This window comes from Mytilus edulis, chromosome 1 (genome assembly GCF_963676685.1).
Source record: "Mytilus edulis chromosome 1, xbMytEdul2.2, whole genome shotgun sequence".
Taxonomy (NCBI): domain Eukaryota; kingdom Metazoa; phylum Mollusca; class Bivalvia; order Mytilida; family Mytilidae; genus Mytilus; species Mytilus edulis.
In genome coordinates, this window is record NC_092344.1 from 89,024,853 (window position 1) to 89,038,781 (window position 13,929).

General features: G+C 33.1%; 1 protein-coding gene across 1 annotated transcript; it reads right to left on the minus strand.

Annotated features, from left to right (window-relative positions):
- Nucleotides 1-10,956: 10,956 nt before the first annotated feature.
- On the minus strand, nucleotides 10,957-12,366 carry LOC139520088 (serine protease 23-like). Its single transcript, XM_071312521.1, has one exon. The coding sequence runs from the start codon at nucleotides 12,257-12,259 to the stop codon at nucleotides 11,168-11,170; it is 1,092 nt and encodes a 363-aa protein (XP_071168622.1). The 5' UTR covers nucleotides 12,260-12,366; the 3' UTR covers nucleotides 10,957-11,167.
- Between the last annotated feature and the right edge of the window lie 1,563 nt (nucleotides 12,367-13,929).

The following is a 13,929-nucleotide window of genomic DNA, read 5'->3' on the forward strand; positions in this document are numbered from 1 at the left end:
AACACAACAAATGCCACATGTGGAGCAGGCTCTTTTTACCATTCCGGATCACCTCATACCCCCTCCCTCGGTTTTTGGTGGAAGTCGTGTTGCTCGGTCTTTAGTTTCTACGCTATGTTTTGTATTTTTTTCTTTTGCTCGTTTTTTGCCATGGTATTGTCAGAACGTATTCAAGTTATGAGTAAAGATTTGGGATCTTTCGCACCTCTTACTTTTGAACACTCAATTGAAATATTCTATAAATTATGAGACTTGGTAAAAAAAAAAATCTTTCAAAAATTCAAATCTGAATTTTATTGTAAAATCAGAGCCATAATCATCTGTAAGTTATTCATAATTTAGTTTTATAATTATCAGTGAAAAGTAAAATCACAAAAATTCAAAACGGAAAGTCCCTAATAAAATGGCAAAATCATAAAGCTCGCGTCGCTAGGTAAACTCAATTTGCAATAGTAAAATCTACGTTTTACGAAGGCCAATTGATACGTTATGGTAGAGCATGTTCACTTTACGGATTTCATATACATGAGTGTGCTCCTTTCACAGAAACTGCTCCAACAGAGCTATGGAGAGGAAAGGTTGAAAATGACGCTCTGTAAGTTTTATAGACACCATCATCATTTTTAACATTGTCATAAAGCAAGAGTTTTGGCATGCCATTTAACCAGGTTACACCCACTATTTTTGGTCTAAAAATGTCATGTACCAATCCGGGAATATCGTAGTTGTTATCAATAGTTTGTTTCTATATGTGTTGGCGTTTGTTTTTTGTTGCACTTCGGTGTTCCTTATCTTCCTATGTTTTCCTCTTATAGTTGATGTGTTTTCCTCGGCTTTGGTTTGTAGCATGCATTTGTTTTTTTCTCAGGATTTATGACTTTTTCATCACCGGTATACTACTATTAACTTTATTTAACTACAGTGATATAAAGAAATTGTTAACCTTGTAGCTGTAAATTTGATTTGATAAACATGAAATTGCAACTTGAAAAGAAATTTATCCTTGTGTAAAGTAGGTGACCAACTGATGTTAAACACATTTACTGAAACAATTGCTATTTTTTCTAAATAATTTTAAGTAATGCAATTATATGCTATGCTGCTATATTATTATTTTTTTTAACTATCAACATAACTCAGTAGGAAAACTAAACAATGATTGAAATTTTGCACACACTTTTTCCAAATTTTCTACCAGTGACAGGTTTTCTTCTTAACAATATTGCAATGAATGTTCAAAAAGTTTCAGTTTCTGGAGATTTCTAGTGCTTGAAAATGTGAAACTATGCACAATGTTTGTGCTTTATAGTAAATGAATCTATCTCATCGAACTTCAAATATAGGATACAGCATATACAACCAAGTACGACTCATATCTTCACTTACATCAAGAAATGACAATAATAGATGGATAGATAGATACTTTATTCTCTAAAAACTAAAAACAAGTTTACAGAGAAACATACAATATAAATACAGATACAATAGTTGAGGTAAACAAATACAGTAAGATATTTTAAAAGTACAAAATTATGATGGCATACATGTTAAGTAACATCTATAATTAAAGGTTGGACTCTATAGAAATGAAAAAGACCAGTAAGATGCTTGTGCGATTACATTTACATGGAGGGACAGACTTTTTTTAATTAATACACTTAATATAAAAAACACAGCTTTCTTAAGACAGATTGTTTTTACTATTAAATAGTGAGCAAAACGAGTGTCCGTTGAGAACAAATTTCAGCTTCCCAATTGTGAATTTTTCATTTCTGTGTAGCAACATTCCAGCTGCTTCTGTATATGGAGTATATATCTCTCCATGTTTAATCCACCATTTTCTACATAACAAATGTCTGTACCAAGTCAGGAATATGACAGTTGTTATCAATTCGTCTGATGTGTTTGAACTTTAGATTTTGCCATTTGATTAGAGACTTTACGTTTTGATTTTTCAGTATTTGAATGATTTTTCTTTATACCTTACCAAAATGCAGGGGTCATCTCAGATTGCATCTGTCGGGTTGCTGATGTAAGTTCAAAATCGGTGATAAGTCTTATTCGCAGATGTCACATTTGAGGAAATTCTGAAAAACGAAAATAAGGGTAAATCTGAGTTTCAATAAAGGCAACAGTAGTATAACGCTGTTCAAAAGTCATAGAATCAATTTAGAGAAAGTAAATAAGGATAACAAAATAAAACTGAAGGAAACCCATTAACTATAAGAGGAATACAATGGAATAACAGAAACAACGAAGTGCAACAAAATCAAACGCCAATGCAACTTGCATAGAAACGAACAATTTGATAACAACTGCCATATTCCTAACTGTGTACAGGACATTTTTAGAAAAAAAAATGGAGGGATGAAGCTGGTTTTATGGCTAGCCAAGTCTCTCTTTTATTCCCAAGATGATACTGATTAACTTCAATGCTATACACTAACTAAGAAGCATACTTTGTTTAATTATTGTGAATGTGATAGTTGTTATCCATTATTTTAATGTGTTTGGGCGTTTGATTTTACCACTTGATAAGGACTTTCGATTTTGAATTTTCCCCTGAGTTCGGAATTTTTGTGATTTTACTTTATTTTTGTAATTTCTCAGGTTGTAAGACCTGTAGCTGTAAATTTGATTTGATAAAAAATATTAATTTACAACTTAAAAGAAATTTGTTCTTGTGCAAAGTAGGTGACCCACTGATGTTAATAGGTATAGGAAGATGTTGAATGAGTGCCAATGAGACAACTCTCCATCCAAATAACAATTTATAAAAGTAAACAATTATAGGTCAAGGAACGGCCTTCAACACGGAACCTTGGCTCACACCGAACAACAAGATATAAAGGGCCCCAAAATTACAAGTGTAAAACCATTCAAACGGGGAAAAAACGGTCTAAACGAGAAACGAGAAACATGTATAAATTACATAAACGAACGACCACTACTGTACATCAGATTCTTGACTTAGGACAGGTGCAAACATTTGCAGCGGGGATTAAACGTTTTAATTGTACCAAATCTCCCCCCCCCCCCCTTTACTGAGACAATAGTATAACATCACAACATAGAAATACACACGATAAATATCAATTGGAAGGCTTAACTCAATCAAAAAACGTAGATTAACACACTATGAACGAATAAATTTGAGATGCGATACCTAAATGCATATACATAGTTAATAAAGTTATTAGGGATAAATATTTAAGGTCAAAAGTAAATAAACAAGTTTAAACAACACATTTACTGAAACAAATTGATTATCTTTCTTAATAATTTTAAATAAAGCAATTATATGCAATGCTGCTATATTTTTTTTCACATATCACCATAACTCAGTAGGAAAACTAAACAATGATTGAAATTTGGCACACAATTCTTCCAATTATCCACTCGTGATTTTGTTTATTAAAGACATTTTTTCTTCTTGACAATATTAAAGAAAATAACGTTAATATGGTATAAAGGAAGTCGATAAATCTCATATTGCATTTCATTCAATGTTCAAATATATTCAGTTTCTGGATATATAATGCTTGAAAATGTGAAATTATACACAATGTTTGTGTTTCATAGTAAAAGTGTCTATCCCATCGAACTTAAAATAAATAACATAACAAGTCAAATAAATAAAGGCAACAGTATACTGCTGTTCGAAACTCATACATCGGTATAAAAAACCCAAAACCGGGTTACAAACTAAAATCTGAGGGAAACGCATTAAATATAAGAGGAGAACAACGACAAACAGAACCACAACATTAAAATGTAACACACACAGAAAGTAACTAAGTAAGACTTATATCTTCACTTACATCAATAGATTGACAATACGTGTCCGTTGAGAGTAAACTTGAGCTTTCCACTTTTTCATTTCTGTGTAGCAACATTCAATCAGCTTCTGCATATGGAGTATATATCTCTCCCGGTTCAATCCACCATTTTCTACATAAAGAAATGCCTGTACCAAGATAGGAATATGAGAGTCGTTATCCATTCGTCTGATGTGTTTGAGCTTTTGATTTTGCCATTTGATTAGGGACTTTCCGTGGTGAATTTTCCTCGGAGTTCAGTATTGAAATGTTCAAAAGTTATAAGATCAATTTAGAGAAAACAAATCTAGGTAACAAAATAAAACCGAGGAAAACACATCAACTGTGAAAGGAATACAATGGAATAACAGAAACAATGAAGCGCAACAACAAAAAAAACGCAATTATATGCTATGCTGCTATATTATTTTTTTCAACAATCACCATAACACAGTAGAAAAACTAAACAATGATTGAAATTTGCACACAATCCTTTTAATTTTTCCACCAGGGATTTTGTTAATTGATTTGTTTTCTTGTTAACAATAATGAGAAAATATCTTAATATGGTATATATGTAGTCGATAAATCTGATACTGTATTTCATTGAATGTCAAAAAAAAATCTGTTACTTGAGATTTTTTGCTTGAAAATGTGAAACTATACGAAATGTTTGTGGTTTATAGTAAAAGTATCTTTCCCATCGAATTGAAATAAACAATACAGTAGATACAGTCAAGTATAACTCATATCTTCACTTACATCAAGAAATTGACAATGAGTGTCCGTTGAGAACAAACTTTAGCTGCCCAATTGTGAATTTTCATTTCTATGTTGCAACATTCCAGCAGCTTCTGCATATGTTTGTCCTGGTTCAATCCACCATTTTCTACATAAGAAAATACCTGTATAAAGTCAGGAGTGTGAGAGCCGTTCGTCTGATGTGTTTGCGCTTTCGGATTCTGCCATTTGATTTGGGACTTTCTCTTTTGATGTTTCCTCCGAGTATTTTTGTGATTATATTTTTGATTACATATTCAAAAGCTTGCATTCTTTTTTTTATCGAGAATGTCTCAATAAAGAGTTTCTGCTTACAATGAATATTTTAACAAGGTATTGAAATATCCTTTCAAAACTTTTTACAGATGAATTGGCTGAACTATGGAATACATACTTTTCTTTTCGATCATCCTATTTTTCCATCAGTTATATCCATCACTTTGATTTTTTTATTTTTTTTGAGTGTTTATATTTGTTATGTAAAAACTCTATTCAAAGACAACAAGAATAATAAATATAACAAGATATGGTATGAGTTTCAATGAGACAACTCTCCATCCAAATCACAATTTGTAAGGTTAAACCATTTTAGGTCAAAGTACGGTCTTCAACACGGAACATGGATATGAGCTCTCTCACATACTTAATAAATTAAAATAAACTTTAAATTTGAAAATATGTATTGGATTTTTACAAAAAGTATATTGCTGGTGCACAATATATTAATGTTCTTTCCGTCGAAGGAAGTTGCTGACGTTTTTTAAATAAAACTTCTCCCTGTTAAGAAGTTTAAAAAACTGATTATAACAACATTCTTCCCATCTCAGTAAATTTGAGAGATTTGTTATTTTAAAACTACCTGAATTTCATATCAAAGTGAACGGGGACGAATGACTGAAACAGACAATACATACATTTTACGATAACCATTATAAATTGGTAGACCTATATGGTGTCTTAGCTTACTAGCTACATGTTTAACGATTCTAGGTATTCTGGTACCAATACAGTCGTCTGATTTATAATTTTACCGAGTGACATTATTCCCACTTGTGACATTTTGACTTCATGTGAATTCTCATGGTGGGGGATGCATACATTGCGGGAGATACTTAAACTTGTCCTTCATGGTTGTCCCCCCGGATTGATTTGTTACCTTAATTTGTCTCGATATCGATTTACGATATTTGAACATCGTTAAATTCCCTTTTTTTATATAATGTTCTTAATGTCATTCGTGAATTCATTTCCCTCTAGCTGTTGTCTATTGCAGTTTATTTAAAGCAGTATTTGTTTTGAAGTTTTTCTGTTTAATAAAATATTTTATTCATTTTTTTTTTTTCATTTAAATTAGCAGTTTGATATTTTTCGTTTTATTACAGAAATATAGCCTCTACAAGTTCTAATGTCTTCGAGCAATAATATGTACCAATCATTGTTTTACGTCATGGAATTATTAGTCATATGTCATGACGTATTAAGATATCATACAAATGAACTATACTGTAAAAGAATTCAAATGTAACATTTACAAAAAACAGTGTTTGTTATGTAGATCTATGTAGGCGTAACTAGGGACCAATAGTTTTATGCGACGGAATATAATTAAATATGATTCATTTGTTTCTATGTCAATGTCGTATATTTACCTCGTAACACTATTCATTCACATGTTAATCAAAAAGAATATACGTCTCAGATATTTTCTTCAGATTTCAAAAATACCAAGATGTCAGATTTGTAGTGAACATTCATCAAGATGTGCAAATCGTCAACACAATCATTAAAATGGGACACCCTGCTGTAACTATTTATTGTATAAGAAAGTCACAAGGCACATTATCATACGCAAACCTGTCGTACAACGTGTTACAATAAGTAATAACGTAAACATATCCAGGGAGCAAACTACTTATGACAAAGCCTCAGCAGAAGGGAAAATACCGATGAAATCTCCAATCTTGTCATGTTCAAACATCAGGACATGGAATCTTAAGCCACTGCTGGTGGAGATTCATTTCCAAGAGGGTATCGCCAGCCCAAACGTCAGCACTTTTTCTGTGCTCACATGAATTATCATTGATATGGTTATATTTATAAAGTAACTGTTTACAAAATTTGGAATTTTTGAAATATTAAGGCTTTTCTACCTCAGGCATAGATTACCTTAGCTGTATTTGGCAAGACTTTTAGGAAATTTGTTCCTCAATGCTCCTCAACTTTGTACTTAATTTGACGTTTTTACTATTTTGGATTCGAGCGTCACTGATGAGTCTTTTGTAGACGAAACGCGCGTCTGGCGTATATACAAAATTTAGTCCTGGTATCTATGACGAGTTTATTTACTTAACAACAGAATTTTCAGTGTTATAGAAACAACAAATGGAAGTTTTTAACGACCTTGACTGGCTATACAGCCCTTGCACGGTCGGATAAAAGAATTATAGAAACTCGTCAAATATATCAGTCGCAGGTTTCGCCTCAATAACGTCAAAATCCCCCAAAGTGATATAACCTTTCATTATAAAGCATTGGCACAGGGAACTCAACAATCCTCAGTAATATAAACCTGCCATTCAAAAGTATAAAAAGAGGGGAACTTGACAAATGGTTAATAAAGCCAACAGTAGTATACAGGTGTTAAAAAGTCTTAGAAGAATTAGGAGAAAACAAATCCGGTTTACAAACCAAAACCGAAGGAAGCACATCAACTATAAATATTAATCGTTTTTTAAACTACAATCCATGATGGAACTGATAAAAAGATGATAAGATTATAGAAATTTTAAATAAATAGAAATTGACTGAGAAGTTCAAAAGGTTGTTAAATATAAGTTGAAGGTGTAGAATAAGTTTGAAAATAACACAAAAATGTAAATCTGTCAAAAAATCAAAACACCCATTTCAAGAATAGATTCGAAGTTACCAGTACAAATCAAACAATACAAATGCTTCATGAAAGAATTAGCAAACAATAGAAAATCGTCAAAAGCGGTAATGTCAAATCTTGCCAGCACCGACACACTAATTAAAGGGCATGTAGTAAACACAACTGAAATAACAATCGAGAACTTCAAGGCAAAGGAATCGCTCTGTATCAGGAATCATACGGAATAAAATTGAGAATGGAAATGGGGAGTGTGTCAAAGAAACAACAACCCGACCAAATACCAGACAACAGCCGAAGGCCACCAATGGATCTTCAATGTAGCAAGAAACTCCCGCACCCGGAGGAGTCCTTCAGCTGGCCCCTAATCAAATATGTATACTAGTTCAGTGATAATGAACGTCAAACTAAACTCCGAATTATACACAAGAAACTAAAATTTAAAATCATACAAGATTAAAAAGGGCCAGAGGCTCCTGACTTGGGACCGGCGCAAAATTGCGGCGGGGTTAAACATGTTTTTTTTTAATATCTCAACCATCCCCCTATACCTCTAGCCAATGTAGAAAAACCAAACGTACAACATTACGGAAGACTTTGAATATCACGTAGTCACACTAAACCTCCCAACATATTATTCGAAACAACAGTTTTAAGATAGGAATATGTTTTTGTTTACTCTAAGCGATCATGAAAAAAGTAAAATAACAAACTTACCAAACTCCGAGGGAAATTCAAAACGGAAAGTAATTCGTAAAATAGAAAAATCAAAAGCTCAAACGAATTAAACGGATGGAAAAGGGAATTTGTATTTTAAGAGGACACTTAATCATATCCTATCGAACCCGAAATAATTCCGACCGTTCGAAATCAGAAATTAGATGCAGCAGTAGTTTACCGTTTTGATAACTTATGAATGTATAAAGAAGATACAAAGTAATGCAAAGTACAAAACCTAAGGGAATCGGATAGACTAAAAAATAAAGGAGACCGATGCGTCCAACTAGGTAAGAGTATCCTGCTGTGCATGGATCACCTGCCATGCAAATCAACGTTCAGTCCAAATGTCACAATCGGGGAAAAGGACAAATCACAAAAAAAAAGGATAGATGAAGATCTCTCTCTGTTGGTAATATAGCTCCTCGTGTGTACATTTACTTTTTAATTATTGGAATATGAATACTCGGATGTAAGCATTGCAGATGGAGAGTAATCCATAAATTGTTTTTGACGCATACAAATGTATAAAGTGTATTTTCATTTTAAAATGTAGTATTCCCAATACTGTAGTAAGGAAAAGCATAGCAGCATTCGGTGTGAAAGATCGCCGAAAAGATAAAGTAAATCCACACAAGAACCTGATGATGGATAATATATCTATTCATGCTAACGCCAGAGTAGACACAGAAATTATATTCAATAGCTTACAGAAGATACAGTAAAATGTGCCTCAAATCTTAACTTAAATCTAAAAATTAACAATGAGGGTTGGTTAAGAACAATACTTTACAACAAAAGTGATGATTTCTATTTATTTTTATCATGATTTTCTCGATAGAAAATTGCTGCTTACAATGAATATTTTTTATCCAAGAGTTCCAAGTGTTGAATTTGAAATATCGTTTGGACAATTTTACTGCCTTCAACACCGAGCCTTGGCTTACACTTAAAAATAAGTTATAAATGGCCCCGAAATGACTAGTGTAAACAAATTCCAACAGGAAAATTAACGGTCTAATATATTTAAAAAAAAAAGAGATACGAAAAGAAATTATGAACCACACCGACAACGAAAAACACATTACAACATATCAGTCTAGTTTTTTAAGTTGCGTTTTGTGTACTGTTGTTTGTATTTTCGTTGTTTTTTTCGTTTTATGACATGGCATTGTCAGCTTGTTTTGGATTGATGTTTTTGAATATTTCTTTTGTATCTTTCGCTTCTATCACATATTTTGTTATTATGAACGCACATGTAAAAACTCCAAAGAGGTAATAGCATAGATAGCTCAATCCTACTGTATACTATCAACATGCTACTGTCTGAACAGTGTTATGCTTAAATGCACAAAAAGCCCAAAAAATAATCGGTAAACCGTATGACAGATTATAACTACAAAAGGATATACTCAGTTAGTAAAAGAAGTCAATTAAAAATTAGCAGTTGTTATCTTATAGTTCGGTTCTGTGTGTGTTGCATTGTCGTTTGTTTTCGTAGCACTTCTGTGTTTCTGTTGTGTCATTGTTTTCCTCTTAAAATTTGATGTGTTACTTCGGTTTAAGCGGTATACTACTGCTGCCTTTTTTTTTTCTATAGCATTTGATTAATTGATGAGAGCTGTCTCATTGTAATTCATACCACATTGTCTTATGTGACTGGGACTTGACTGTTGCTCTAAACTTGTTGCAGTTTATTCAAAATTTTTATCAAATGCTAGGTGTCATCATAAAAAACTGTTCGACTGGTTAGAAATTCTAACAAATTGCTGTAGAAAACTACGTTCAAGTCTTGATAGTGCAAGGTGGTGAAATAAAGCATACTTGCAGTTGTCGTTTATTGGTGTGGTTCATTAGTGTTTCTGGATTTTTATATAGATTAATAGACTGTTGGGTTTTTTGTTTGAATGGTTTTACACTCGTCATTTTGGGCGCTTTATAGCTTGCTGTTCGGTGTAAGCCAAGTATCCGTTTACAAATTGTGACTCGGACGGAGAATTGTATCATTTGCACTCGTATCACATCTATTCATAGCTAACTACAATCATATTAGAGTTTAGGTCCACTTTATTGATATTAAAAACTAACTAACTGGTGGTTTTTAACGACATTGACTGACTGGTCAGTCCTCTCAGTTTTGTTTGATAAAACAAATTGCAATTTGGTCCGAATTTTGATTGAACTGATAGTTGGGAGCAACACTTACAGTCAAGTCAGAGTAATATCATACTGGCATATTGTACTACCTAAAATACTTTATCAGTGTTTTGAATCTAGTACCCGATTTTTCATTGAAAGCATAGCTGTTTTGTTTATTCCGATAACTCGTTAACATGTGTAGGCTCATCGAATAAATTGCGTCAGCCAAATGTTATCAACAGGAAATTCATTCGGATTCGGATTATAACATATAACAAACTGCATTTGGTGGACAACGGGTGATATCACATGTGCCAATATTTACAGAAGTTTGATAAAGAACAATATAGACTCTTCGGACAAAAACGTGTTTATTTATATGATTGCGATGTATTGCCTCTTTTTTAAATAGAAGTTGATAGCAGTAAAGTTAGTAAAATAAAGGATGAGCATTTTTGTTCGCAATACACATGTTTTGCTTTTATTTGATTAATTGATTATAGGTAATACCTTTGTGTGTTTAAAGAAACTTAAATCAAACAATCCCTTTTACTCGCTTTAAAATATAAAGTTTTTATTGAAAGAAACATACAAACTTGAACAAACACATTTAAACAGATCAGTGGATAATTTATTCTTGCCTTCCATTACCCAACATTACACTTACAGGTGAACGGTTAGGATCAGCACGTTTATTAGGCTGGTCCTCTCCCTTGCAACATACGGTTATCACAAAGCCAAACAGATAAAGGACAGAGAACCAGTCTACACGGATACTATATAAAACTTGCATTGAGAATCCCTGAATAAAACCAAATTGTTATGTTCATCCATATAACGGAAGTCTAGTGTATACTGGATCTTTATCATTTGTCTGTGGGGTACAAACGCCATGGTTTTCTCCTTCCGGTGAAATAATTGAGCAAATTTCATTGAGTTTGTTTGCTGTCAAGAGTGAAGTCAGAGTCACCTGTGAACTAACATTATTGCCTGCAGTTTTAGAAGAACTAGACAAAACACCAATAAGTCTCCTATGATTTGTTCTCCTGTCTTCTAAATATACCGAAGCACCCGAATTACCTACAACGGTATCACAATGACTGACTAAGATATTACCATGATACCACACTCTACTCCCCCAACCAGAACATTCAGATTTCCACAACTGAAGATAAGTATACCATGAATATCCAAGAAAATATATTTCATCAGAAATTACTGGTCCAGGAACATACAGTGGAGTAAAAGAGGTTCGCCCTGTGACAGGCTTTTGTAATTTTATAACTGCATAATCGTAGGCGGATTGAAACGTAGGTGGATCATTTCTAGCATCAAGCCAAGTATTAGGAACAATTATTTCATTCACATAATGAATTCTATAATTGATTCGATGTAAGATTTCAACTTTTAAAAGATTAATGTGTTCCTTGAATTTCTTTCCATCGTGTACACAGTGTGCAGCAGTTAAAACGAATGAGGGAGTAATAAGCGTCCCTGTACATCCTACTGAAAGACGAACAATATTATAATAAGGATATTCTCTCAGGTCTGTCGTCGGAACCGGCTGTCGATCGTCTCGACCATGTATAAATATTCTATGAAAATATCTCGGGTGTCTTTTCTCTAAAGTATAAGATGGTTGAACAAGAGATGAAGTCTCTGATCTGTCTGGAAACGTATTTTTATACCGTACAACAGTACTAAATGACGCTTCTTTATGATTTGGATGAACATGAATTGAATCATACGTTGAAAGCAAAAGTCGTAAAGATATCTGTTGGGAAAATTCGTACTGAAGCCTTTTAAATAGTTTGTACGTTGATTTGCTGTTGATTTCGTGTATATGCATAGGGGATGCTACACTTAAAAGGAAGATTAATTTCAAGAATACAATTGTGATGTCAAGCAATGTCAACATCCTTTTGTCCACGGCATGAGAGTTATCTGTGGTTGTTCATCTCCCTGCAATAGAAAAGATACAATACGTTACACGTGATTAGAACTATCCTTGCATTTCGTCTTGTTTTGGTCAATTTGAACCTAAGACCTCTGTATGGTCGTTATCACAATTGATTTTGATAACAAGTTGGTAATGTTCTAAATGACGACATAAACTAATTGTATAATTATTCCACTGTATGGAAATATGGATAGCTAAATAAATATTTGACCTTTTTTAGACTATTCAAAGTGACATTGAACAGAACATCATATTTTAATAAAACCTTTGACTTGAGTGTCTTCCACTCGAAACGTAAAACACGGTTTATACAGCATTTAAGCTTCCTTTAAGGCGGTACACAACGCTTTCGCATCATTTTGGCTCGTTTAATTTTCATAAAATCTTACAAAATATTAACTTTTGACCTGTTGGCAAAGGTTTAAAGATTACAAGAAAATTGAACCACACAATTTACAGAAATAATTTCATTGGCTATATAGCAGTGTAGTTGACAGACACTAATTTTGGTCATCGAGACACTTGAAATTTCTTTAAAAGGTGTTCCATGCATCCATTTCTTAAAAATTGAATTTAAGTTATCTACAAATTGTTTTGAATAATTGCCATTCAGTGGCGGATCTAGAAATTGTCATAAGTGGGGCATACTGGCTGCCTAAGAGTGGGGGCCCGCTCCCGTCACGCTTCATTCATTCCCTATATAATCAATACATTTTTGGTCAAAAGGGGGCCCGGGCCTCCTGCCCCCCCCCCCAAATCTGCCTCTGCCATTTGTTACGTGACTTAGGACTCAATTCAAATTGTATGCTTAGGTCAATTTGTATGTTCTTGGATTATGCCAACTATTAATATATTACAAAATGTAAAGTGCACATGTCTGTCTCACATATCCCCGACTTGATTTCTATAAGGTACAACGGTTAGTTTCCGTACTGAAAACAGTTTCTCGGAATTATATCTTTAAGAATTATACACAGGCACGTGTCTCACATATTATACCTTATATACCTTAATATATATGAAATTTCTTTTCTGAGACAACAGCCTGTGGAATTATATCAGTGATATGTGTGATTTATAAAATCAGTGGAAGTCTGTATGGTTGTGGTCATCTGTACAATGACCTCAATTTCATTGTTCATTGATCAAAGGGAAGTTTTACTCGGTATATGTTGCACTTTTACATGTTGCGATTAATTGCGACGATGTTCTTATTCAGTTGTAAGTATTTAAGCCGGCGAGACTTTTCAGTATAACTTAATATAGATGCAGGATTTTCATTTTTGTTTTAAACTATTTTCCAATGGAGAGAAAAAGTTTCTCATTAAAATGTTGTTGTTTTTTTTATTAATTTTCATAAAATTGTCTGATATATTTGGATTCGATACCTAGTTTTTGTCATCGGACTCCTACATGCTCTTTAAAAATAGTGAATTCTGTATGAAAGATCAAGCTTCTTACTGGTTTTATTGACGATTTATATTTCCTGATATAAAACTATGTCAATAATTAATAGTATAACCGGATAAGCATATTGATGCGATACTTGTTTGACGTCAAAGTATGAAAATCTCAAGCCATATCCTCTATTGAAGATCGTCAAGCCATAGTAAATCAGAAATACATGT

What these genes read in the sequence shown, in the direction of transcription:
- LOC139520088 (XM_071312521.1), bottom strand. Translation starts at nt 12,259, where the DNA reads ATGTTGACATTGCTTGACATCACAATTGTATTCTTGAAATTAATCTTC.